The 26211-nt window shown below is 53.5% G+C and overlaps 3 protein-coding genes across 3 annotated transcripts in view; all 3 read right to left on the bottom strand.

Annotated features, from left to right (window-relative positions):
• The window catches only part of IUM83_17407 (Nucleoprotein TPR), a gene marked incomplete at both ends in the record, with an annotated part of 29317 nt that extends 5204 nt beyond the window's left edge, over positions 1-24113 (bottom strand). The window contains one exon of the mRNA XM_067942360.1: positions 23033-24113. Within this exon, the coding sequence (XP_067782507.1) occupies positions 23033-24113 (1081 nt within the window). The remainder of the gene's footprint in view (positions 1-23032) is intronic.
• Positions 24114-24241: 128 nt separating this feature from the next.
• IUM83_17406 (uncharacterized protein) lies at positions 24242-24732 on the bottom strand (the record flags this gene model as incomplete). Its single annotated transcript, XM_067942359.1, has 4 exons — positions 24242-24289; positions 24365-24451; positions 24520-24566; positions 24645-24732. 4 exons carry the CDS (start codon positions 24730-24732, stop codon positions 24242-24244), a joined length of 270 nt encoding a protein of 89 aa, XP_067782506.1.
• Positions 24733-24942: 210 nt separating this feature from the next.
• On the bottom strand, positions 24943-26160 carry IUM83_17405 (RxLR-like protein; the record flags this gene model as incomplete). Its single annotated transcript, XM_067942358.1, has 1 exon — positions 24943-26160. The coding sequence occupies one exon, from the start codon at positions 26158-26160 to the stop codon at positions 24943-24945; it is 1218 nt and encodes a 405-aa protein (XP_067782509.1).
• Positions 26161-26211: the final 51 nt, after the last annotated feature.

Below are 26211 nucleotides of genomic sequence, written 5' to 3'. Positions count from 1 at the left end.
GGGAGCAGCTCGCACCACAGAGAAGCGGAAAGCCCAGTGATGCAGGAGCCGCTAGTTCACTCCCAGGCGAAACTAACGAGCCATCAAACACGTCAAACAGAGCCGTATCGGAGTAGCAGTGGCCGGCGACGTTACCTCGGTGTCCTGAGAACCAACGATGCGCCCGTTATATTTAGTAAGAAGAGGTGGTACGACTCACCTACACCTGGAGGTCGATTTACTACCATGTCGCATGTTTATGTCTTCGAATTATTTTATCTCAGAGATCGATCTAAGCCCTAAATCCGAGCGACAAAATATCTGCAAACCACAATACACGGTACAGTACGACGGAGGCAAGTATTTCTTGCACAACTGGTATTCGGCATGGTGATACCGATCTACTGTACCTCTGATAATAATGGCCCTCAGTGTAAAGCTATTCTGCAACTAAATACGAGTTCTACATTGTACGGGACAGCTCTATGAGCGAATCCCATGTTTTTCTGCAAAGCATCACAACGTCTAAGAGCGTCTTTGCCAGCTTTCCGTCTGGTTAAGTTATGTGATAACTTAACGAGATGACTTTTTCGTCTTTGTTGAGTCAACACTTAACCGGTTCGTGTCCCGCCCCCAAAGTTCAAGATGACGAGCGATGGCGAGGGCTCCGATGGGAGCACCGACGGGCTCGATTTGTTTCCTGCTAGTGCTGTTCAACTAAGTCTATGTGATCCAGGCTCGCAGTGGCTAGTTCAACCTTACAGCTTGTCAGTGGTGGCAGCCTCGCCGAACGAGGGCTATCAGAGAGGATTCGCCGACCAGGGCCAAACGTTCGAGACAAGAGAGTCGCAATCCGCTACAACAGCACGGGCCATGCCCAAGAACGGTGGGAATCACCGGCAACAAGCGCGACACCAGAGGCCCAGCTACCAGAGACCCAACAGGGCCCCCAAGATCGGGATCTTCCTGCAGGAAAATCGGGACAAACGAAGAGAGGGAGACCACCGAAAAACAAGACTAAGGCGCCGTTTAACTGGACAGACCCTCGCATTGACATTCTTCTGCGCCATCGCTTCATCCAACTCAAGGATCGCTTTCATAATGGCAAGTCAAACCAACTGTGTAAAGAGAGCTGGGGTTTGCTGGCCAGTAGTGTCAGCACCGCCGTGGGCGAAGAGATCGACGTGGATCAGTACAAGAATACGGTACCGAATAATGTTTGATGACGTGTTGTCTCTGACATGTTGTAATCAATTGTTGCACACAGATCAAGCACATGCAGCGGTTGTGGCACTCGTACAACAAGGCGCGGGACCAGACAGGAAATGCTACGCCGCCTGAAGAGCCACCGTGCTACGATCTAATGCATTGCCTATGGTCTAAAAGCAACGGTATGAGCTCGACGCCATTCATCTCATCATCCGTTTGACCCCCAGCGCCGACACAAGGCATCGCTGCTCAAGAACTTACCTCTGATGAGGCGGTTAGTCAGTCCATTGCATCACTCCGTCCCTCCGAAAACCCAGCTCAAGGATCGGTCACGACTCAAAACCCTCCGCCAAAACCCAAGCCTGAAACACAAAGACCAAAGAAAAAGTACAAGACGCAAAGCGAATATGTTGCGGAAGGGATGAAACTTTTATCCAAGAGCATATCGGAGGTAGCCTCTGCAATTTCAAAGTCAGCAAGTGAAACCATCGCCGAGACCACGAACCAGCTGGTGCTGCAGACGCTTGCCGAAAGCCAGCAGCGCCAAAACCAACTAACGATCCAACTTCTGGAACACCAACAGCAGCAATCGAAGGCAATGCAGTTGATGTTAGCCCAACTCACGAAAATCAGCGAGAATCTACCCGAGAGCAAGTGGCATGATCTCATTCCGTTTAGCAATTGCTATTCCTCGAACTGTTCGAGCGGATACTGAATCTGGCTCGTCATTGGAGTCATTGTTGGAAGGCTCGATTGCTTCGTCAATTTCAGTTCCGTCTCTCAGCAAAATGAAAAATGTTATGCATGACAACTGCTGCAGCAATAATTCGGTATGCTTTGTGCACTGTTTTTTTCAGCCATAACGGTCTTCAACCTGCAGAACCTCCCTTTTAAGTGCCCAAATGCAATCTCCACTGACATTCTCGTACTCGAATGAAGTTTGTTAAAACGTTTCTGTTTATCAGACAGCCGTCCACCCTCCTCTCGCTCGATAAAAGGTGTGAGTAACCACGGATAGAGTGTGTAGCCAGAATCTCCGATCAAATGTGTCTCGACGGGCATTTTTGTGCGCACTAGACTACTTGACGGTGCAAAATTCCAAACCTTTTTATCACACCAGGAGCCAGGATACATATCAATCGCCATAAACTTTAGGTCCGTGTCAACTATGGCTTGCATTTTGATTGCTGTGTAGCCCTTCCTGCAGTAGAATCCTTCGTAGTCTGCAGGTCGTTGAATTTGAAACAACGAGCCGTCTACAGCTCCAATCACCCCGGGGATACCTTGCTTGCGCTTAAATCCATGTTCTATTCGCCTCCAGTCACCCAAAATGTCCGGAAACTTCACCACTTCGTCCAGAATGCCAACAAGAAATGCAGTTAGCTCGTCAGCCGATTCAAACAGCACAGACGCATTCATACCCATCGATGATGCAGTGGCACGATACGTTCCGGATGACGCCAAGAAATACAAAACACCAGCGACTCGCTTGGCAAAACTGTGCTCTTTGTGTGTGAGGTTCTTGAACTCAAAATTGCGGGAGCGTAGGAACTCTAGCAAGCCGAAAAAGGTCACTCTGCTGCAGCGAATGTTTTTTGTAAACCACCCCTCTCCCCGTGGGTCTTCTACTCGTCGATGTCCACGATCTCTGTCACGGTCAGGAGCTGAATTGGAGGAGCTCTACAAGAGGCCAGCGCCGCTCCAGCTGCCGTTGTCATCCCCGCGGCGCAGACACTCAGTGCTGCCGCCTCTGTGGCGTCCATCAGACGATCGGACGATTTGCTTTAACCAGACGCATTTTTGCTTTAACTACCTCCGGGAGGTAGTTAAACTTTAATTGTCTAGTTAAGCCGGACTAGCCAATCGGAGCTATGGAGCGACTTAACTTAACCAGACGAAAAGCCCTGGCAAAGACGCTCTAAGATGTCAACTTTTTACAGGCGATGCCTGCAAGAAGGGGGAGAAAAGGAGCAAAAAGGGTGGAAAGTGAAGGAACAGGTAATTCCGTCACTGATCGGTTTATGCTATAGCTGATCTAGATCGAAAGCTCATTATTTCAAACCAAACAAACTACCATTCGGAAAATGCATCGAAGGCTATTGATCGGGTCACTGCCGCCGCAACAACGCGCCTCCACTGTGTGCTTGCGATTTTCTTGAAAACACTCGCGGTACTTGACTGCCAGCTGTGCAGGAAATGAGATATTGGTAAGAGGACAGCAGCTTCAAACAGACCGATAACCCGGACGAGGATACTACCGATACGTATAGCCAAATGCAGCGCAGTAGTGAGTCGGCTAGTTAATTATTATGCCTATCTAGTGTGTTGGCAGCGCTGCCAACCCCATTAAAAAAAAAATCTGACTTATCATTTTTTAATTTCCCACTCGATCGTTGCCCCGTCTTACAGGCAACGCCTATTAACACCTATTATGTACCATTATAATACCAACTTCTGGATTCGCCAAAGTGCGTACTGTCATTGTAGAACAACCCTCTCCGTAGTGATCGCCTCGGATATCGTATCACCAACCACAATTTGAAGGTTAGAGGATATTTTGACTTGAGTTTGTATATCATGGGTCGTCGGTAGCCCTTCTAAGCAGAAGGTATCACTATTTGGGATACCACAGCAAAGAGGCAAAAAGTTGCGCCTTGATCGTAATATCTGTACTTGTCCTTGCGTTCTCGATCGGGTGCCTTGGAAATCTCCAGTCGAGTATAGTTTTGAGAGGAGCTCGTCCCGCTCCTTGGCCGTGACCGACGTCTGAATTGTCTTCCATGGGCTTGGCGCATCAGTCCGTGTGTAGAGCTCGCAGTGTACTTGTAGTAGCCGTCAGCCAGTCGCGGTCGCGAAACGAGATTCCACGGCCTGCCCTCTCTCCTCGTTACCTGAGGACACTCCCCCCTACACACACACATCCCACTAAAAACTAGACTCTCCCCGAAGGCCGCAGAGCGACGCCGAGGCTCAGTTTGACGCCGGCTACCAGGAGGACGTTACCCTGCACCCGACCAAAAAGTATTCAAATTAGGTCACTTAGGGCGTGTTCGACTTCAAGCAGCTATTATCAGCTGTAATAGAATTGAAATACAGCAACCGCAAATCTGGTCGCATCATCATAAATACGGTAGTTTTCCACACGACGTGAGTGCAGTGTTGAAGCAAGGCGGAATGAGCAAGCGGACGAAGCTGGGGAAAAGATGTTTTGAAGCAGAATGAAGACATTACGACCAAGACCTCAAATTGAAGACCCAACATCTAGTTGTGCAGAAAATGGGTAGGTGGGCTGGCCAATGCCGATCCTGGACCAGGAATCTTCGCCCCCCCTTCCTGTTGTGGTTCATTTGGAGTTACGTCAACGCGGGAATCAAGCCCTCACGACCGCGCCGCCGTACAAGTGCTGTCGGCGTTTCACCAGCGTTGCGTCCAGCGCCGCGCTTGCCATATCGGCGTAGTTGTAGAAGGCAAACGGAGCCCATCGCTACATGCTCTCGTCAATCCTGCTGAACCACGCACGGCACGGGAGCGAGCTGCTGGTGGTGGACACCGCGGTGGCCGCTACGTCCTCGCTCTGCTTCCTGGTAGACGTTCCCAAGGCACAGATGCTTTCGTCTGGAGCTCGGCATAGAGCCGTGCCGCTGGTTTCGGCGCGGCTCCATGTCGGTCCCCAAGGTGACGACGGACCGTGTGGATGACGTCTCGGCTTGCACGATCAAGGAGGACTCCGTGGACCGCGTCACGGTCGACGGGTCGTGCGGCAACTCGCTAACCAAGCATAAGCCGAAGCGCCAGACGAAGCACAAGAAGACGCACAAGAAAGCGCACCGGAAGAAGCACCAGAAGAAGCACTAGAAGCACCAGAAGCACCAGAAGCAGCACAAGACTCAGATCCATGTCATGGTCCGCGACGCCAGCAAGCTGCGAGTTGGGAAACTGGAACGTCGGCGCCACGACCAAGTACAATGTCGGGAAGTCCTTCTCCGTCATTTATGCGCACGGTGCGGTACACCTACTACGAAGCTCGATTTACATTTCTTCGGGGGCTTTTCACTTCTCCACACAAGCACCCAGCCATTGGATACGTGGCAGAAACACTCCACCGACGCCAATGTGACGAGGTCCGAGCCAATTCTAGGCCAGGGCCCATCAGTCAGAAGCCCAAACCCTACCACGTACCGACCACATGTCACTTGAAACGTGGATATTTCTTGACCCAAGTCTGGTTTTTGTACATACTTCAAGTTGTGCTGGCTACGTCTGGAAACTGAGCTCTGCGAACGTCGAGTTGCAGCGACCCCAGACCCCCAGGTCTGAGATTTGAATTCAGTCTGAGGTCGGAGGTCTGAGAATCGTCCTAGAGGCCACATATCTGAGGTTCCAGGCCTTGAGTCGGACTCTGGGCGGAGAGCTGAGCCCGGGCCTTCTGGGTCTGTGATTTGAAGCTCCATGGTTGCCTAAGTCTCAGACCCCAGGTCTCAAATTGGTGACCTCACAGTTTGGAATGCCCGGAGTTCTGAGACTTGAGAGTGATGGCAAAAGTCTGAGACTTTGTGACTTGGAGTTCGGTCTGAGATTTGCGTGTGGACCAGACCCTGAGATGTGCAGTCTGGGGTCTGGGAAGAGGGCGTGGCGTGCGGCGTCTGATTTCATCTCGGCTCTGGGGTGCCACAGCTGAGATATGGAGTCAACATCGTAATTTTGCCCCCAGCTCAGATTTCCAGCCTCAGAGGCCCAGAATTCGAGCCAGAATTGAGACATGTCAAATCGGTTGGACAGCCGGAGTATGGAATCAACATCGTATTTTTGCCCCCAGCTCAGGTTTTCAGCCCGGCAGTCCCTCAACTTGTGCCAAAACTGAGACACGGTGATTGTGGGCGCAAGTTGGTGTCTTGATGCACGATGTTCGTGAGGATAAGTGGCAACTGGTGAAAGACAGCTGACGCTCCAAGCCTAGGACGTGACTAAAAGCCTACGGCGTGCCTGCAGGGCCTGAAGTGCGGCTTCGTGGTCTCACATATGAAGTGGGTACACAAGCGATGGCTACATTGCCGGTCTGGGAGCTGCGGTAGTTGCTCTTTGAAGTTGGCGGTTGCCGCTTGGAGGGTCACTCTGAAGGGTCGCCCCGTTGTGGCTTTTCGACCCCTGGTGTCAGGCACACAAGATTCGGCCTGACCAGTCGCCTATGGATTTGGGCCAACGGGAGCCGCAGAATCTTGGCGTCATCCTGATTACACCTGATTTGTACCCAGAGTAATCAGTGTAATCAGGTGATGACAGACCAAGTCCGCCCAATCCCGGCCACAAGATCCTGGCGTAATCAGGACATCACTGATTTGCACCCAGGTGTAATCAGTGTAATCAAGTGATGACTGACCCAGAAAGGCCAATGGAAGGACGCCAAAGCAGCGACGCGCATTCACGAGCGCCGCCAAGCCAGTAGTTTAGTGGGTGTCTCACCCTTGTTCAAGGTGTACCCAGGAGATGTTTGCACCCTTACTTGATAGGCCCTTTGTATGTGCATGTGCATGATAATAATCAGAGTTTGTTTTGCCCCGAAGACCGCAAGCTGCGGAGTTCGTCTTGCGCCGACGGGCGTGTTGCTACGCAGGGACCAAGTCCCTGCCCACGGCGGCGCGCGCAAGGTCAAGTGGAGTCGCTACGAGTGTTCTACGGTCAAGTTCAGCTAACTCTAAATAAATTCAAGTTCAACAACCAAGCCTTTTCGTATTTCGGCCCGGTTTGCCTTCGTTGTTGTATTTCCACACGCGGGACATCGGTTTTTCTGGTTTTTCGCACTGGTTGGCTGGTTTCCTGGCGGTGCTTCATATTTTCGGGCGGAAGGTGCTCCGCTCTGAGGTTTCGGCAGAGCAACACCTGGGATAGTGGTTTCTGGGGTTGCTGGTGGTATCCGTGTGGCGCGAATAATCTGGGATAGTGGTTCCCAGCTTCGCTGTGTCGCCTACATCAAGGCGTGGTACGCGGAAGTCCCAGGGTGCAGAGCGAGAACCATGGATCAAGGCAGGCTCAGACCGAGCCAACTCTCGGGGCCACTCTGGCCTGAGGGGCGAGTGAAGACCGTCGTGCGACTCTCAGTCTGAGCCGCCGGAGGAAGTGTCGTGACTGGAAGCGACTCGAAGCCGGAGTCGCTGAGCAATGAGGAGGCTGTTAAGGCCCAGAGTCCAAGGGTCTGAGAAGAGAAGTGGACTAAGTGTGTGTGGAGTGAACGTGTTTATATTCAAGAAAACAGGGCACAGCGGACTCAGCACGTGCGTACAAGGGCCTTCCAAGCAAGGAGCGAGCTTCGTCTGGGGGCATCTGGGAACTGTCGAGTTCGGAGGCAGCTGGTGTGGCCGACGCAAGTCTGGGCCCACAGCGTAGCCTTAGGAAGAACCAAGTCAAGGGATTGCAAGAGTGAGGAACACACGCCTCACCCAGCTTGGGATCTGAGATTTAATCTCAGGTTCTGAGTTGAGTGGTCTGAGATCGAGGTCTAGCCGCGAGGCTATTCCCTGATTTTGGAGCCCGCATCGCCACACCAACCAAAGCGCGCAACAGCCAGTCTTCGGCTTGCCTGGTGAGCGGCCCTGACGCTGCCGGGTAATGCCTTCGAGCTTACGCTCCGCTCGACCATACAGTCGAGCACTCGGTACGCCTATCGGCCTTGAGCACAATCGGTATACCTACTTAGTTGGGTCAGATTCAACGAGGTCAATGTAGGTCATTTGGGTATGGCCATTTCGGGGGTTGCCACTCGGCACCTTGCCTCTCAAGCAAGGCAAGGCATCTTCACGCCTTTGACCTTAACCAAATGAACCACATTGACCCCTAATCTGATTGAGTGCTGCAAATGACCTGTTTTATCATTAAAGATTGTCGGTGAAACGTAGGCCGTAGATGGTACTTTGTATGTAATCGTAGGAAATATCGCGGCCAAATTGACAAAAATGTGCGTGGTAGCACAAACGAACATATAGAAATTTGTATGCACTCACAAAGGCGAACATGGCACGTGTTTCGTTGGTGACACATCCGACGCGCTAGGATTGGTAGAAGACAGTTCACGCCGTAAAGTCGATCCCTGAAGACCCGCAGTGCGACCAAGCAAGTTTAGGAGAACCTGTTTTCGAGTACATCTAGCTAGCCGCTGTCTACCTCTTAGCGTGGCTCGGCTCCGCCCATCACTGATCCCAGCTTGGCCTCGAGCACCACCGAGTCCAGCGCGACCTCGAGCACGCCACCGAGCCCAGCTTGTCCTCGAGAGCCACCGATCCCACCTTGGCCACGAACGCCACCAACCGCAGCTCGGCCTCGAGCACCACCAATCGCAGCTCGGCGTCGAGCACCACTGAGTCCAACTTGACCTCGAACGCCACCGAGCCCAGCTTGGCCTCGAGTGCCACCAAGTCCAGCTTGGCCTCGAGTGCCACCAAGTCCAGCTTGGCCTCGAGCGTCATCATGGCCCCGGTCTCCGTTGAGTCTGTCTCGCCTCGTACCCCACCGTCGAGAAGTCCATCTTCAGCACCTTCGACGTGCAACGGTGACGTGTTCCCTTCAGCCACTAGCTTGGTGGCGTCCCCCTCCCCCCAATCGGCCAGCTCACCGTCGCCTTGGGCTGCTGCGCAAAATGGGAGTGAAACAAGAGAAGTTACTGTGCAAGATGTAAGGGATGCGTACGTGTCTTTCAAAACACAGCGCGCGTATCGAGGTAGCTTGGCGGTTATATCTCGACGGATTCGATCAACTAAAGGTGACGGGGCACCGATGTATTTTACAAGCCCTAGTCAGCTCGACCTCACATACTTTACGCCGAGTGATTTTGAGGCGTTCCTTAGGAGAATCGCAAAAGTGTCAGTGTGGGGACGCTAAGTGGGGATCGCAGCGCAATAAAGGATCTCTATCGACGTCGAGAAATACCTCTTTCTGTAGCTTACGAGAAAGGAATGGCTACATTGTTTTCTTCGGCTACGAAACTCGATTAGACATTACTCAAAAGCAGGCGCAAAAAATATTTAGGGTAGGAATGGAGAACTTGCCTCTCCTAGCTTCGACTCGCAAGCGCAGAATGTCCGGGCTATCCCTCGGAACTACGCTCCCACTCGCGCAGCTTGCCATAATTGGACAAAATTCAGTGTATTTCCACCAATAATAAGAGATACTTTGTTGCCCGCGAGAATTTCTACGTTTTTCCTAGATGAGTGAGAGGTATAAATCCTTCAGGGAATAGCATTTTGCAAACCCGCAATGGACGGTGGTGACGCACTGCGCTATATGCAGTGTTAGTGTTCTCTGGATTTTATCCAGAGTCCTTAGGTGCACTAAAAACACAAAGCTGGCACAGGTCTTTCAGCCTAGACATCAAGTCTCCCGCGGCGACAAATGTATAAGAAAGCGAGTGTGGTAGTGCATCCGATTGTGATAACCTTGGTAGCTCTTGAAGTACAAGTAGAGTTAGAAGCTGGCGGGATGGCCCCTCACGGGGCTCTATTTGCCGCAGATGTGACCACGAAGTCCTAGCACCAAAACTGAAGTTGATGCTAGCTAGTTGCACATTGCTGTGGATATTCTCACGCCTAGAACAAATCAAACCAAAATTACCAATGAACCAGGTTCGAAACGGTTTCGTGGTTTGGTTCGAAGTGGTTTGGACCGAGTGAGACGCTGCAAACCAAAGCAAACCACGAGGATGTGGTTGGCTGAAAACCTCGATTTGAAACTGTTCACGATTCGGCCCTTATCGAGAAGTGCCGCGCTGCACAGCCGAAAGGCCAAGTGTCGTAGAAGACTGGAGCCGCTGTCAGAGACGAAAGCTGCATCAAGGTGAGATGCTCACCGCCTTGGGAATGCAAATCCTGCCATCCAGTAGGTGCAAGCGGATAAGCTAACATTGCTACCGATATCAGCTGCAGATTCTAATTCTTCGGGTATGCCGCTTGCTTGGGCGCGGCCTTTGAAGAGAGCCCGCCTGGAGTACAGAGAGCCATATTGACCAACCAGGCAGCGGGAAAAGCAAACCATCGGTTGCAGCTGAAGCTAAACTCCAAACCACGAAACTCCAAACCTCAGGAATGGTTCAAGAGCGTTGGTCTTGTAACGTTCAAACCAAAGTAACGGCTAGAATGGGTTCAAAGGTCGTGAAATAACTTCGAACCAATAGTTTGCACTTTGGTTGGTTTGGTTTGTTCTAGGCGTGGATATTCTATCCAAAACTCGCAGTCGCGGTTCGAGGTGGTCCCTGTGTCGCCTACATCGACCTACCAACTACCCGTGTCGCCTCTCTTTCGATTGGCACGGCTGGAGCAATAAATTGTTTCGACACGACTGACAGTTCATCCGGCGGACCGCCTAACGTGTGTCCGAACACTCTCACAATACCAGTACACGGCAGCTCGATGCAAGGTTGTACCCGATTTCCGAGCACTTCACCGATGACTAATCATATCTCGCCAAGGAATTGCCAACCAGCGTGGAGAACCAGGAATTGCATTCCGTCCTCTTCTTGTATTATCATAATCCATAATCCCGAAGTCTCCACTTTGTAGCAAAGCGTGTCCTTCTCCCAGACGTAGCAACTCAGAAGAACCGTTTTCGACCGTACTCCTAATACAATGTCAACACTTCATGGCGACGTGAAGAGTTTCAACGACCCGAAGGTCCATCGAACTACAACGATGGCCCCTACAGCTCGAATCGATATGATGACAGCTGCGATGCCCAACACGATGACACCGTGGTCGGACAAGCTCCATACATAATACAACACTACCTCGGCTGCTTGTTTCGACTGCATCAAACTCGATCGGCTTAGTACGTGAGGTACACTTGCATTGCTGCTGCCCAGCAAAACTCGCCTACCAAGGCAGTCTCATATTGTGCCTTTCACACATTTTGGCCAAGTCGAGGTCTTAGGCCGGTTCTCAACCGAGGCGGACGCATGCGTTTTCGGACACTTTGTGATCTGATTGGTTAACAGGACGTTACAAAAATGATACTGCACAACGCATGCGTTGGCAAGCGTTAACTACTTTTGGCCAATCAGTGCACTGCATTATTGGCATTCCCCCTCAAAGCATTCCCCCTCAAAGCACTCCCCCTCCTCTGACATGGCGTCGGTCCGGCTTCGACGTGCTTCTCCCCCGCGCTTCACCCCCACCGCAAGGTAACGGCGTCGCTGGAAATCTGAAGATGAGCTGTGCAGCCTTCTGGTTTGTTTGATAGCCATCAAGCGATACCAAGCAGCACGAAAAAAAAAAACAGTTCGAGAGCGGATTTCGTGGCGTGTGCATGCTTCTACGCTACTTAGAGATTCAGCTTTCAAGCGATACTACAGGAGCTTGGTGGGTTGGACCAGCTTCGCACCCCATTGCCGGACGAGGGAGTCTTGGTCAGCGCTTCAGATATTGTTGAGTCGTGAAATTACACGTAGATCACACAGAGTAACAGTACAATGATTGGATAATATTGATCAAACACTGGGCCAATCAAATTTGGCCAGTTTCATTCTCAACCAAGCATACGGGGTAGGGCACGCATGTAACGCACGCGTCGAGAAAAACGCTTCGGTTGAGAACCGGCCTTAAACCGGGAATAAGAATGGCGAGACTAGGTGTAGGGTGGGATTTGCTATGACCTGTGCTAAAGTTATAACTTAGATTAGGCCCTGGTTTCTCCGTCTGTGTCTGGGTCTCGGAATAAATTAAACGATTCTGATTGGCTGGTTGTTTATCCCCAGATAAGCCATTAATTCCCACCTCCAAGGCGGTGGGAATGGTTTGAGGATTTTATTCCGAGATAGGCATCAATTCGGAGAGGCAGACAATCGTGTGGATGCCATGGAAGACAAAGGCAACGACGCTGCAGCGCTTGTAGCACGTACTCGGGGGACCCGGGAGGAGCGCGCTTCGTCTCAGCCGGAGCTACCTCGCGGGCAGAATCTCCTCCGTCGCCAGAGGTACTCACAGTGGCGGGCTGCGCAGGGGGTTGGGGGGGGGGGGGCAGCAGGTGGAGCGCCGCATCCGGCGCGGGCAACTACAGCATCTCCATGACACTTGTTTGCATGCAGATATAGTGGAAATTTCCAGTTGAGAGGCGTCCTCCCTCGAGGCTAGAAAACGATTTTGACAGGGTATGTGTAGCAGCAACACAACGATTTTGACAGGGTATGTGTAGCAGCAACACAATCCCCAGCTCCAGCAATCTGGGGACAGCGTTGGGGAATTGCAATTTCGTTTATTCCGAGACCCAGACCCAGACGGAGAAACCAGGGCCTTAGAGGCAAGTTAGCAGTCCTTAGAGGACGAGAAAGTCCGAATGCCGCCAATCACCCGTCCATTCATGGGTTTCTTGCTTACAATGACTTACTCCGAAGACGTAAAGTGGAGGGCTATTATTTTGCTGTATGCGTACGACACTCCGGTACATATGGTATCTGTCGTGCTCGGCATTGCAGAGCGCACTCTTCGGCGGTGGTTACTGCGTTTTCAATCGACTGGTAATGTTGACAAGAAGATCAGAGAGTAGCATCGCACATCTCAATGGCCTCTCGAAGTACTCAACTTCGTCGACGACTATGTAAAAGCTCACCCCTGGGTTTATTTTGAAGAAATTAAAGCGTCCATCACGGAACGTTTGTCCCTGCTTGACAATGTTTCGGATGCTACTGTATGGCTTCGTTTTGATTTGGACTTGTCGAGAAAGAAGTTAACCAAGCGGGCTCGAGAAAGTATTCCTGCAGAGTGAAAACAATACTTGGCACGACTAGCTCCATTTTACTCATGCCCTGACCAACTTGTTTTCGCCGATGAAACTACGAAGGACGGGCGACCTATGCTGCGCCAACACGCCTGGTCACTTCGCGGCCAACCTTCGATTGTATCGCTTCCATGTTCACGTGAAAAACGGGTTTCGTTACTGACAGCCTTCGGAGACGAGCACGCCGCCACACCATCTCGATCTGCTTAGTTACCTCTTGATTGGAACTTGCAACAGGCTCGTATAGCTTTTGGGGGCATCTGACTCGAACTTGGTCGTTACCTTCGCCCGCAAAACATCAAGCCCATCACCGACTGTGAAATCAAATCACGCCACACGTCCCTTGTCACGGCATCTACGAAGTGCTTCACCTTTCTTTATCGTCAAGCAGCAACGAACCAAACTAGGCATCGTGCTTTCTTCTGCTCCAGCGAGGAGCTCTTGCATGTTGCTATCTAAAGTAGTTTTGATTGCTAAAGTTATTCTGACCGACGTCCGGTTTGCAGTTTCATAATCTAATGTTAGCGCCATGGTGGTTGTCGTTGTTTCGTAGGCAGTATCTACGTCTTTGTATTGGATCGTAGGATTTTTGGCCTACGTTTTTGCTGACATCGTAAATGGGGAGAAGGCGAATGACTTGACGTTTGTATTGCTGCTGATTTGTGACTGAGTGGCGTGTGTTTCGTCGGAGTAAAATCCGACGGGAAATAGTCGACAGGGATTGGCACAAACGCAAGCACCAAACGCCAAGCCAACTTCGCGCGCTTCTCGCACTCGCAGCATGCCGAACAGCCTCTCTTCGGACTCCACTCCGGCAGCACTCCCAAGCGCTTCCAGACCGCAGCAACGGCCTCATAGGACGCCTCAGTGTCCGCAGCAGTCACCCGTCGCTCAACGACCAGTACGTACTCCCCCAACACCGCCACAGCTGTCACTTCGTCTGCTGTAGCTGCCGCCTTGACTGCTGCTAAGGACGTCAATGCCATCGCCACTCCGAGCTCGAAGCCCACAAATTGACCCCCCGTGCTCGATGACGCCGGTGATGTGTCTCAAACGTGGGGCACACCGAGGCCCAGTAGCAAAGGGACAAAGTGCACCTCGGGCGTGGACAGCACTCCCATTCCAGCGGTTGCTACAGGAGTTAAGGAGCCTACGACAGACTATGTCTACGAGTTGGCTGGTCTTTAGGTGGTGTGCAAGACCGGTATTTTCGATGCGGATCAGCTGGAGATCTGTACGTTGGGCGTGTTGTTACTGGGCTCCCGCTTAATCGTGCGGACTTTCAGTCCGTCCTCCCCATTTAAAGACAATTAAGATTCTAGTATGCGTAACTGTGTAGATGGAATATTCCCCGCACTTCACACGACTAGCACCTTCAAGATAACTTAAATCTGTGCGTAGAATCTCTGGTCTGTCATGGTAACTACCACGGGGAGACATTGCCAGCTTCTCACCCGCTGCTTTCAACGTTCTTGTTTCGATATGGTGACGAATTGAGTCAACTACGATCTAGACTAGTGGTGGGCATGTTTTCGCGGATGAATCCAACGCACCTGTACAAGCAGCTACATGCAATGTAAAACTCTATTGACAACTTCCCACCAGTACTTTCGGAAGGAATCAGCAACCTAATTGAGGAAAAGGGAGTTGCAGCTGGAAATATTACCAAGGAGCAGCTCGAATCGACCATTGATAAACTACTTGCACGCGCAGGGATGGCGCATCCTCCAGCGATAGCAGCCTCTAGTGATGGGGACACAAACACCCGCCGAACAGTACACTACTATGACCGGGAATTTTATCTACTTACGCAGTTTTTTCGTTTTCTAATCCTGGTCCATTTAGAGTATGGAAACTGTGGTGGTCCAGCGATTCTCGCAAAGACTGTCCTCCATTTAAACCTATTCGAGCACATGATCTACCTAGCAAAGCACTGCACAAAACTTTCTCTGACTGGACTGTCATTGTAACGGGGTTACACGCACAAGTGGCTGCAAGCCACTTGTGAATTTAACAGATAGGTTATCTGTTAAAAATTTTAGATACTTCTTTACCTTGGTGTAAGTCACACCAATGGATACATTGAAGTGGGCCACCACAATGAGTGGTCCACACCTACCCAAAGATCCTATTGGTAGAAAGCAGCATTTTTCTACCAATTAGAGACGTACATGTCAACGGGGCTCTGGCAGCCAGCCTCTGCCAACCCCTTTCATAGATGATAAACAGTTTTAGCAGATTTAGGAGGAAGGCCAATTTACAAACAATGCAGTTCTCATTTACCTTAACTAAGCTACTTGGAGTCTTTATTTGATTTATATTATACTTGTGTACTCAAGTATAATTAACTCAAGTAATTACTAAGTACTTACGCTTCCTCATACATGTAGCGCTACGTGTAAGCTAAAGTAGTGAGTCAAGTTAGACCCACTACACCTGGTAGCACTTTGTAGTCCGTCCAACGACCGACTGCTTGACGTTCGTACGCGGTGTACGAACGCGGAGCCGAGAACCACATGAGCACGGAGGTGCCCATGGAGAGCTCCAACACGCCTGCAACGCATGTTGCACGCGCTGACTGCCCCCACCTGTCTGACCCAGAGTGGGAAGCCCTCCAACGACTGTCAACAGTCATTGGAGAAGAACCGATAGCTACGATGTTGCGTACGCTATCGCCGACGGAGCAACATGGTGTTGCTCTGGGGTTCATCATGAAGGAGCAGCGTGACGCTGCTTCCTCAGTGACGGCGTCGTCAGGGACGACACCGCGTGCTCAACCATTAAAGTTGAGCGTAAGCAATTACGTGGGGAGAGAGGGCGAGCCTCTCCTCCGATGGCATGTCGAGCTCGACACAGCCATAGCGGCTCGACGCATCGTCGACCCGCTGTCGATGGTCGCGTTCGCCATGTCCTGTCTTGGCGGACGCGCAAGGAGTTGGGCGTATGGACGCCGACTCCGATCCTACGTGCTTCAGCACGTACGAAGTGTTCAAAGAGGAGCTCAAACAAGCGTTTGAGCCCCCGCAAAACGAGTTCCGGTCGAGGGCGGAATTCCTCGACCTGCAGCAGGGTAAGCATGACGTCCATGCTTACGCGCAGCGCGCACGATACTTGGTTTCAAATATCGTGACCAATCCAATTGACGAGGCGACTAAGGTCGTCACGTTCATGAAGGGACTTAGAGATGGGCCCGTGAAGACCTATCTCTTCCGAGAGTACCCGAGTACTCTCGAAGCTACAATCACCCTTGCCATGCAAGAAGAGTTTAGCCTGCGGCAGGCTAAACTCCATGTAAACGTACCGAGGCCGCAACCGCGCCCGGTAGCGAGGACGGGAGGTCCGGAGCCAATGAACCTCTCGAACGCAACAACTGCTGGTTACCAGCAGCAGGGAGGTAACGTGCGATGCTTCCGTTGCGGAAGGATCGGTCACTTTGCACGGGAGTGCACAGCTCCCATGCCCCCTGGAGGCGGCCGTCGTGGCGATGCTAGGCATCGCCGCGGACCAACAAAAAACGCGAACATCCAGTAGGCGCGGGGCGCCCTACTGGTAATGCAGTCGCGCGTGCCGACATCGGGCACGCGACACTGAGGACTGCAGTCCCCAGTGAGACCAGCTCTCACTGCAAGAAACAAGATGACAGGCCGAACCTAGTCATCTTGAAGGTTTACTCGAAGAGAGCGAGTGACTCTCTTCGAGCTTTGGTAGATTCAGGCGCGTCGAACAACTTTGTTCGACTACGAAGTCTGTCGAGACTTGACTTCGAGGAGGTAAATGTACCTCGAAGTCTTCTGGAGGTACGACTGGCAACAGGTGCCATCGTGAAGACCGAGAAGCGCGGGCAGTGGCCACTGCCGCGAGAGCAAGCGAAAGCGATCGACGACTTCTTTGAAAGTCGTCGTAAAGCAGGACAAGTGCGGGAATCAAAGTCCCCGCACAGTGCTCCGACGTTCTGTGTCAAGAAGCCACAGGGCGGATGGCGCATCGTTCATGCCTACAACAAGCTGAACGATGCGACGGTACCGGCGCAGACGCCGATACCGCGAAAAAATGTTATCATCGATTCGATGGCCGGGAGCACCGTTTACAGTGCTCTCGACTTGCGAGATGGATTTTATCAAATCCTAATGCATGAGAGCGATATCCCTCTCACGGCAGTGAGCACGCCAAGCGGCATGCTCTGGGAGTGGCTAGTAATGCAGCAGGGGCTTAAGAACGCCCCTGCCACTTCCAACAGGCGCGTGACGCACTTGTTGCGCTCGGTGCGCGACTTCGCGCCGAGCTACTTCGATGATGCGTTCATCCACAGCCGAGCTGCGGACGGGAAGACCGACGTAGAGATGCACCGACGTAGAGATGCACCGGTGCATCTCCGGAAGCTACTTGAGCTTATGCGAAAGCATAAGCTCTACGCGAACCTGAAGAAGTGCATCTACGGGGAGAGCGAGATACCCGTCCTCGGGTGTCTCGTAGGGAAGAATGGTGTTCGCCCTGGCCCGGAAAAGGTCAGAGTGATCAATGAATGGCCAACGCCTTCAAGTGTCAAGGAACTGAGGCAGTTCCTTGGCTTGGCCACATACTTGTGTAAATACGTGGAGGACTACGCGGGCAAGACCCGCCCGCTGTCACAACTTCTTAAGAAAGAAGCTGTGTGGAAGTGGACAACCGATTGCCAAAAGGCATTCGATGCAGTCAAGCGGAGCTTGACTGAGGCGCCGATCTTGGCAGTGGCTGACCAATATCGCCCATTTGACGTAGTGTGACGCATCCGACTTCGCGATCGGATGTGCGTTGATGCAGCACGATCACGAGGGCCGTGATCGTGTCGTCAACTACCAATCGTGTCAGCTGAAGCCAGCTGAGCGCAACTATCCGGTACATGACAAGGAACTCCTTGCCATGAAATATGCACTCGCGAAATTCCGAGTGTACTTACTTGGAAGTAGACCGTTCGTGGTCTATACAGACCATGCATCACTGCGAACCCCAGTGAAGTCGCCACACATATCACAAAGAATGGTGATATGGCTCTCATTCTTTGCAGAGTATAACTTCCGGGTCGAATACAAACCCGGAAGATTGAGTGTGGTGGCCGACACGTTATCACGTCGGCCGGATTATGCAGAAGCTGTTGACGTCAATGCCATTGACGCCATGCGATCGAGCAAACCCACATCATCTCTGTTGGATGATGTGAAGGCCGCGTACGCGCACGACGCGGACGCGAAGCTCTTGCTGGCCTATGGCACAGCGCCTTCTGACAAGTCCCGTCAGAAGCTGCCCAAGCACCCTCGAGCGCGTGCACACCGCTTTCGTGTGCACGACGGACTACTGCTTTACAATGCAGTCGACGACAACGCGGATCGCGTTGTCGTGCCGAATGACCATGACCTGCGACTCAGGATCATGTACGAGTATCATGATGCCCCGACCGCGGGACATCTCGGACGTGAGAAGACATACGTCCTTCTCACGCGCGACTTCTACTGGCACCACCAGTATAAGTGGGTGCGCAAGTACATCCGTGCTTGCGAGGTATGTCAACGCGTAAAGCCTGCGCCAATCGCGCAGGCTCCTTTACAATCACTACCGACTCCGTCGGAGTGTTGGAAGTCCATGTCATTGGACTTCATCTTTGGTCTTCCCCCGGACAGCGGAGGGAATACCGGTGTTGTGGTCTTCGTCGACCGCTTCAGCAAGATGGTACATCTTGCTGCGGTGCCGGCAGAAGTGACCGCGAAGCAGACGGCCCGTCTGTTCGTCGACATGGTGTTTAAACACCATGGCATGCCATCCGACATCGTGTCGGACAGAGACCCGCGCTTCACAGCGCATCTGTGGCAAGAAGTGTTTACACTTCTTGGGAGCCAGCTTTCCATGTCGACTGCGGATCATCCGCAGACGGACGGTCAAACCGAGCGCGTGAATCGCGTGCTCGTCGATATGTTGAAGAGCTACGCTCACTCGTTCCAATACTGGAGCGAGTGCTTATCGATGGCAGAGTTTGCCATCAATAACTCAGTGCATGCCTCGACCGGGCATACACCGTTCTACGTGAATGCCATGCGGCATCCACGCCTACCGAGTTTACTCGGAGTGGTGGCTCCCACTTTAAGTGGGGGAGGATCTACGACTGCAATACAGCAGCCGCAGAAAACTGCTGACACTTGCACAGTGTCAGCTGCAACAATGGACAAACCACATGAGTCTGCGCAGGGCGCAGACTCCCCCAACAACAAGGACAAAGACCACGGGTCTGCGCAGGGCGCAGACACCGCAAAGAACCACGCAGAGGCCGGGCCTCTAGCGGAGAGCGAGCTGAATGACTTCAGCTCGGATGCAATCAGTTTCATCACCAAAAGACAAGCCGTAATTCGGTTTGTCCAAGACACAATAGCAGCTTCTGTTGATCAACAGAAGCTGAACGCAGACAATACGGGCAGAGGCAACACAAATGAATTTAAAGTTGGTTCATTAGTTTTGTTAGCTACACAAAACCTGCCTAGACATGCAGTTTCGGATTTCGGAGCAAGCAAGCTTGCTCCGCGCTTCATCGGGCCGTTCACTGTGTTGGCACGGCACGGCAACACTTACACGCTAGGAATACCGTCTAGCATGCGCCTCCATCCGACCTTTTACGTCGGACGGCTGAAGCCGTACCGGCAGCACGAGCCATCTAGCTCGGCTGACCCGAAACCCCGGCAAAAGCGGAAGCCTTGGCCTCGGCGACGAGCAGCCTCTCCTCCAGCGCGCGGACGCGCTGGAGCAACTCCTTCATCCGGGTCCCCAACTCGACCTGGATATTCGAGGCTGTCTGCGAGACCGCCGCGACTTGGGCCTTCTGGTTCGCCAGCTCCTGTTTCAGGGCGGCGAACTCAGCGCCCTGCAGACGCTCCACGGCGGTCACCCGGTCGTGGAGAGGCGCATACTGATCAGCCCGGGGCTGATCATACCCGGGGCGTGTTCCCACCCCCGCCACCGCCGATCCGTGACGCCCGCGGCTCAACCCGCTGGATTGTCGAGCGGATTGTTGACCATAGTGCCCGAAAACAAACCCTCAAGGGGCTCGTTTTCGTATTCGTTGGAGAGGATTTCCTCCCCATCGAGATACATGGGAGCCGCGGAACGTCTTGCTGGAGGACGTTCCGGAAATGGTGAGGGCGTACGAAGAGCAGTACGCGCTGGCGCAGCGGAAGTAACACGAGCGCTGCGATCATCGCTAGCGCCCGAACCCTCACGTGCTAAGAACTTAGCACGGAGCTCTTTGAGACTCTCGGGCACACGGAACGACGTGTACCCGTTCAGGTCGCGGTCGCTCAAGCGGACCGCGCCTAGAAAGCACTTCGTGCACTGAAAGCCCTCGGGCACAGCGCACGGCACATTTGCCTCCTCAGCAGCAACATGAAGTTGCTCCAGCTTTCCACGCTTCGAGTACGTCTCGAAGCGATCACGCGCTTGCTTAATCCGATCACGGTAAGCACTCGGCCTCTTGTTGAAGTTCTCAACAAAGGCGTTCCAACTTTGACAAAGTGCCTGCCATTCGGGCACTTTGCTGCGAGAAGAGGTCTTCTTGCTTTGAAACCATCGGAGCTCATGAAAGAGTCCGATGTAGTAATCGCGCCTTTGATGCGTTTCCGCATCAAAGTGCAGCTCGGCAGCCACAGCGTCATCTTTGATGGCGCTGCATACGTACAGCGGCACCTCATTCGGAGGTACCGAGTTCCCAAACCGGTCCGCGATCTCGGACGCGGACGGCATCCATGGATCGCGCGCTGCATGCGCAGCGCGCGGAGATCCTTGAGCTTTAACATCACGCGCTGCAGCAGCAGCGCGCGGTGCGAGCCCCGGCGGAAGCGAGTGGGGTATCGCTCTCAGTACGCGAACGCTTCGAACTCGAAGCGTCCGATTCGTCCCCTTCACGCGGGCGAACGTTCTTGGCGTGAGGGTCGAGCGATTCGCTCGACACTGAGTCTTTACGCTTTGAGGGCGAGTCCTCCTCGCCCTCCATGTCTTCATCGTCGTCGTCGAAGTCGACGACGTCGCCGTACTTCGCCTTCTGGCGTTCGAAGTAGTCGTCGATGGAGAGATGACTCCCCACCGACTTTGCGGACTTCTTCTGAGGCGCGCTCATCGTTGAATGAGCGCGGATTTCTTCTCCAAACGCGGAGAATTGACGAGTGGTCAATTCCGAAGATTGACGTCAGGAGACCCCGCGCGTCTAACCTTAAGGGGGGGATGGTGTAACGGGGTTACACGCACAAGTGGCTGCAAGCCACTTGTGAATTTAACAGATAGGTTATCTGTTAAAAATTTTGGATACTTCCTCACCTTGGTGTATGTCACACCAATGGATACATTGAAGTGGACCACCACAATGAGTGGTCCACACACACCCAAAGATCCTATTGGTAGAAAGCAGCATCTTTCTACCAATCAGAGTCATGCATGTTAGCGGGGCTCTGACAGCCAGCCGCTGTCAACCCTATCATAGATGATAAACAGTTTTTAGCAGATTTTAGAGGAAGATCAATTTACACACAATACAGTTCTCATTTTACCTAATCTAAGTCACTTGAAATCCTTTCTTACTTAACTTATATTTGTGTACTCAAATATAATTAACCAAAGTAATTACTAAGTACTTACGCTTCCTCATACACGTTGCGCAACGTGTAAGCTAAAGTAGTGAGTCAAGTTAGACCCACTACAGTCATGATACGGCATATTCAAGCAGCGGCCGTGTCGGCTGGATTGGCTATTCCACCGAGTATGTCTGAGCAGCAGGTAGCGGGAGTTTTACGTGAAGGAATGGACTAACTGGCACCTCCGAAGAGAAGAAGACGCGTAGCAGAGTTGCCAGTCACTACTATCGTTCAGCTTGTGAGGGAGGCGCAGCAACAGCAAGTTCGCACTTCTTCAACATCCACACCAGAGCACAACTAGGTTAATTTTGACCAATAAAATTCGTTTCCTTCATCGGAGGATTATTGTCCTACGAATTTGTCAGATAAGTGATTATGCTCAAAGTCCGCTTAAGAAGCCCTTATAGGGTGGCAAAATTAGTGAAAGCGGCAATAGTTGAATACTAGTCGCAGCGCCACTTCTCGTAGTGTAACGTGATATCTGTTTAGCATGTACCGTTCGCGCCATCACTACCTAACAGTCACGGCAAATCCTCTCGCACCAGCGTTTCCTTTGACCTACTCACAGCAGTGGTCGCACTGAGCAATCTCGGAATCGAGCAGGGTTTTGCCGCTTTGCCTTTTCTTGACGATGGTGCGTGAAGCGCTGGATGAGTTCGCCCTTCCGCTCAATCATCTTTTCTTGAGCAAGTGCTTGCTTCCTGCAGCTCCACCGAAAGCGACAGTGTTAGAGCAACAAACGATAAGAAGAGGGAAAAAAAACTGACGCCAGATGAACCTGAGATGTTGCAAACTTGAAGCAATGTAAGCTGAGAGGTCAGTCATGAACTTCTGGACGAACAAACAAAGCTCAACGATCTGCTCGGCCGTTGTTCTGACGGTGAGATCTTGCATAGCAGTTTCTGCATGCTCGCAATGGCCATTTATCGTTTGCTCAAGGTCAGCAAAAATCGCTGGTGGAGGATCGGGTTTCACGCCACAAAGGTGCGTAGGCTCGGAGAGTACTGGCGTGGAGGATGATACCTTGAGCTCCGTTGTTGGTGTTTCCTGCAAAAACGGCAGGAATCCGGACTTGAGACCTGCCGTGCTCGTGTGCGGGCGTTGGCCTTGGAAAATAGCCGACATGATTGCAGGAGTGCGCGATGGCGACACGGGATGGTGTTCAATTGAAGACGAGACGAGTGCAGCCATTTCCTGTTGGCAGTTCTGCAGTGATTTCCACGTTGTGATAGCGGCTTCCAGCGTGGTTTTAAGGCTATCTGAGTGCTCCTGCTTTAGCTTGGACTCCATTTGAGTTCGCCACGCTTTATATTCCTGTCGTCTTTCTTCTAGTAGAGTCTCTACTTGCTCTTTTAGTTTGGACTCTAGCTCACTCGAAGCCAGCAACTCCTGCTGCTGTCGAATTAACTGCTTCTCCAGAGTTAAAATCGAAAGTTGGTTTCGCTCCAAACCTGCTCGTTGTCGAGTGTTGGCCACAGTGAGGGTAGCCACGGTCTTCTCCAGCCTTGCGTTCTCACAACGCAACAGTTCCGTCTGTCTGTCAATCTCGATCTGAATGTTGCGGCGCTCCAACTCGGTTTTCGCGATTCGCTTCCGCCACTTTTCCATGTCGTGGGCGATTTCGGCTTCCCCCGCAAGCAACCGCTCAATCGCCTGATCGCGCTCGCGTTCGACCTCGAGCTGATTTTGCTTGGCGATACCTTGATCTAGCTGTGCTTCCTTCGCTCGCTCACGAGCCACGTCTCGATCTTGAATCGCCTCGTTGCGTAAGCGTAGTGCTTCCTCCTCGCGTTCTCGACACTCTTCCTGCACCTGCTGCAACTCGGCGATAACTTTCTCGGCCACTTTCCAGCTCTGTACGGCGTTGTTTCGTGCTGTCTTTTCACAAACCAGCTCGTTTTGCAGTTGAGCAGCTTGGATATGCAGCGTATCGCGCTCTTTGGAGAACGACGCAGTAGCACTCCGGAACTCTTCCACCTGCTTGCTCAAGGCTGTGCAGTCTTCGACCACCTGAGCGCGTAGCACTACGAGACGATCCCGTTCAATCCGCAGCTGTTCTCGTTCTTGCTTAGCTTGCTTGAGCGACCGCACCGCGTGCTCGTACTCCAGCTCACAATTACTGAGCTGCTGCTGCGCCAAATCTCGCTGGGAGATGGCGATATCGCGTTCCTTCTCGCATGTGTGCTTGCCGCCGTAATGCTGGAGCTGCTGGCCCAGGTCGAAGTGGCCCCAATGCATAGCCAAGTCTAATGGCGTGTGTCCATTCTTGTTCTTCTCGTTCAGCGGGGCGCCCCGTCGGATGAGCTCCTCCATGATCTTGGGGCGATTCCACAGTGACGCCGTGTGCAACAAGGAATTCCAGCCTTGATCCTTGAGCGTGACGATGGTGGCCCCAGCGGCCTCGAGTTCCTGGAAAAGCTGAACGATGTAGCCGTCCGTGTCATCCGCATCCCAGATCGCTTCATTGTCGAATAGGTCGGTGATCTTCTCTTGGGTAGCTGCATTCAGCTCACTCGGCTGCCGTGGAGGCATCTCAGCTGCAAAGCTCCAGACACTAAAAACACAGAAGTGAACCAAGACTCGAAAAACAAACCTTCCCTCAAGGACAGCAAGCAACCCGACTATATTTATCGAGGCAGGCTTGAGCTGGCGGGTGTTCATCACTGCGAATCTCCTTCCCGAAGCATTCGTTGATGCTCCTGCTTCCACTACAGCGATCTAGTCAATCAATACGACCCCGATTCACGTAAGCAACGTTTCGCTTCGAAGTAGCTTCGACGTACCTGCTCCATCGTCGCCGAGGTGATCCCAACTTGCGCCCGAACATCGGCACGGCGCTGGGCCAGCCGCGCAAGCTCACGCTGCGTGTTCTACAACAAACCGCAGGCACCATTTAGCTAGCATGCATCCACACTTGAATATGCCAACAAGCTCGTACCTCTCGCATCTGCGCGCACCGTGCTTGAAATTCCGCCAGGCGGCGGCCTTCTCCAGTCCACACAACACCGTGAGCAGACCCCATGCCAGCGCTTCATGAGCTCATGTCATCGTCATCAACCGCACCTTGCTCCGTCGATGGGGCCGTCACCTCAGGTTCTTCGTTTGCAGCTTCTGGGCGGTCTCCATCATCGTCGCGCGGGTGGTTCTTCATCCTTTTGCGTCCTCTCCGGCTCCAGGGGGTCTCTCCGGTCGGTTAGGCCTCAAAAAGATCACGAACTCGTAGTCGCCGCCGGCGTTCAAGGTCAAGTGATGAATATTAAGGCCTTACTCTCTCCGAGACTAGTGCTTCCTGTCCAAGGGCCAACCACGGGAGCTGCGCTGGAGTCGCCGCTCGTCCCTGAACGAGCCTCCAGCAGCCTTTTTAGTTGGTCTTGCGGCCGCTCACGTCGGCGATGAACTTGGCGTACAGCAGGCTGTCGCGGCCCGTGTCCATGTTGCCCATGGCCAGCACGGCCAGCAGCAGCACGGCGCCCAGCAACACCGACGTCCACAAGATGATCTGGTACTCGGCGATGTCGGGCATGGAGACGGCGCCACGGGCCGTCGCGTTGGCGGCGGTGGCCGTCGAGTTGGCGTCGTCCTCCTCGTCCCAGACGCTGCCGCTCTGGGCCGCCAGGTCCTCCGTCTCCTCCTCGTCGTCCTCGTCACTGTCACTGTCAGCGTCAGCGTCAGCGTCAGCGTCAGCGTCAGCGTCAGCGTCGGCCGCGCTCTGCTCGTCCTCGTCGTCTTCCTCGTCAGTCAGACCGGACAGCAGCTTCCGGCTGCGCGCGCGCCGCGAGAGCGCCGCGGCCTGCTGCGTGGCCCGCGGCAGCCTGGCCGTCATGACCTGGGCCGCCGCGCGCGCGTGGGTCTTCAGCAGCTGGGCCAGGAACTCGGCCACGGCCGCGGCCGCGGCCTGCTGCGCCTGCTTCTGCTTGTGCTCGGCCCCGGCCAGCGCGGACAGGCCCACGACGTACAGGGCCTTGGCCGGGCCGTTCTCCATCTGGGCCGCGAGCTGCGCGAGCTGGGCCAGCTCGCGCGCGAAGGCCACGTCGGCCGCGTCGGCCGCGTCCAGGAAGCTGTTGGCCCGGAGCGCGCGCTGCACCAGGTCGGCGGCCACGGCCGGCGCGTCGGCCTCGAGGCTGGCGCAGAGGGCCACGCTGCCGGCGCAGCGCGCGCGCGCCTGCTGCGCGGCGTGGAACTCCTGGGCCACGGCGGCCGGCACTTTAATGCTGGCGCGCGGCGCCGCGTACAGCGCGTGGAAGGCGTCGGCGTCGGCCACGGCGGCGTCCACGGCGGCCAGCACGGCGTCGTCCAGCAGCAGCAGCGCGTAGGCCTGGCTGTGCGCGAACACGTCGGCCTGCAGCGGGCTCTGCGCGGCGGCGCGCGTGGCCACGCGGCCCGTGCGCAGGCCCAGCGAGTCGAGCGCCAGGTCGGCCAGGCCGGCCGTGGAGAAGGCGGAGGAGGCGGAGGAGGAGGAAGGAGGGGCGGCCGCGTGGAAGAGCGCGGGCCGGGACGTGGCCAGCACTAGAACTTGGTCGGCCAGCGCCGTGGAGAACGCGGCGGCCGCGGCCAGCAGCGCGAGCGGGAGCGACGGCATGGGCTGGTAGAGCTGGAGACGGATCGCCGACGGTTGCGCCTTTGGATCTCT

This window comes from Phytophthora cinnamomi (genome assembly GCF_018691715.1).
Source record: "Phytophthora cinnamomi strain GKB4 chromosome Unknown Contig106, whole genome shotgun sequence".
In the NCBI taxonomy this organism is placed as follows: Eukaryota; Oomycota; class Peronosporomycetes; order Peronosporales; family Peronosporaceae; genus Phytophthora; species Phytophthora cinnamomi.
Note: the sequence above shows the minus strand (reverse complement) of the source record. Positions and strands in the feature narration are given on the sequence as shown.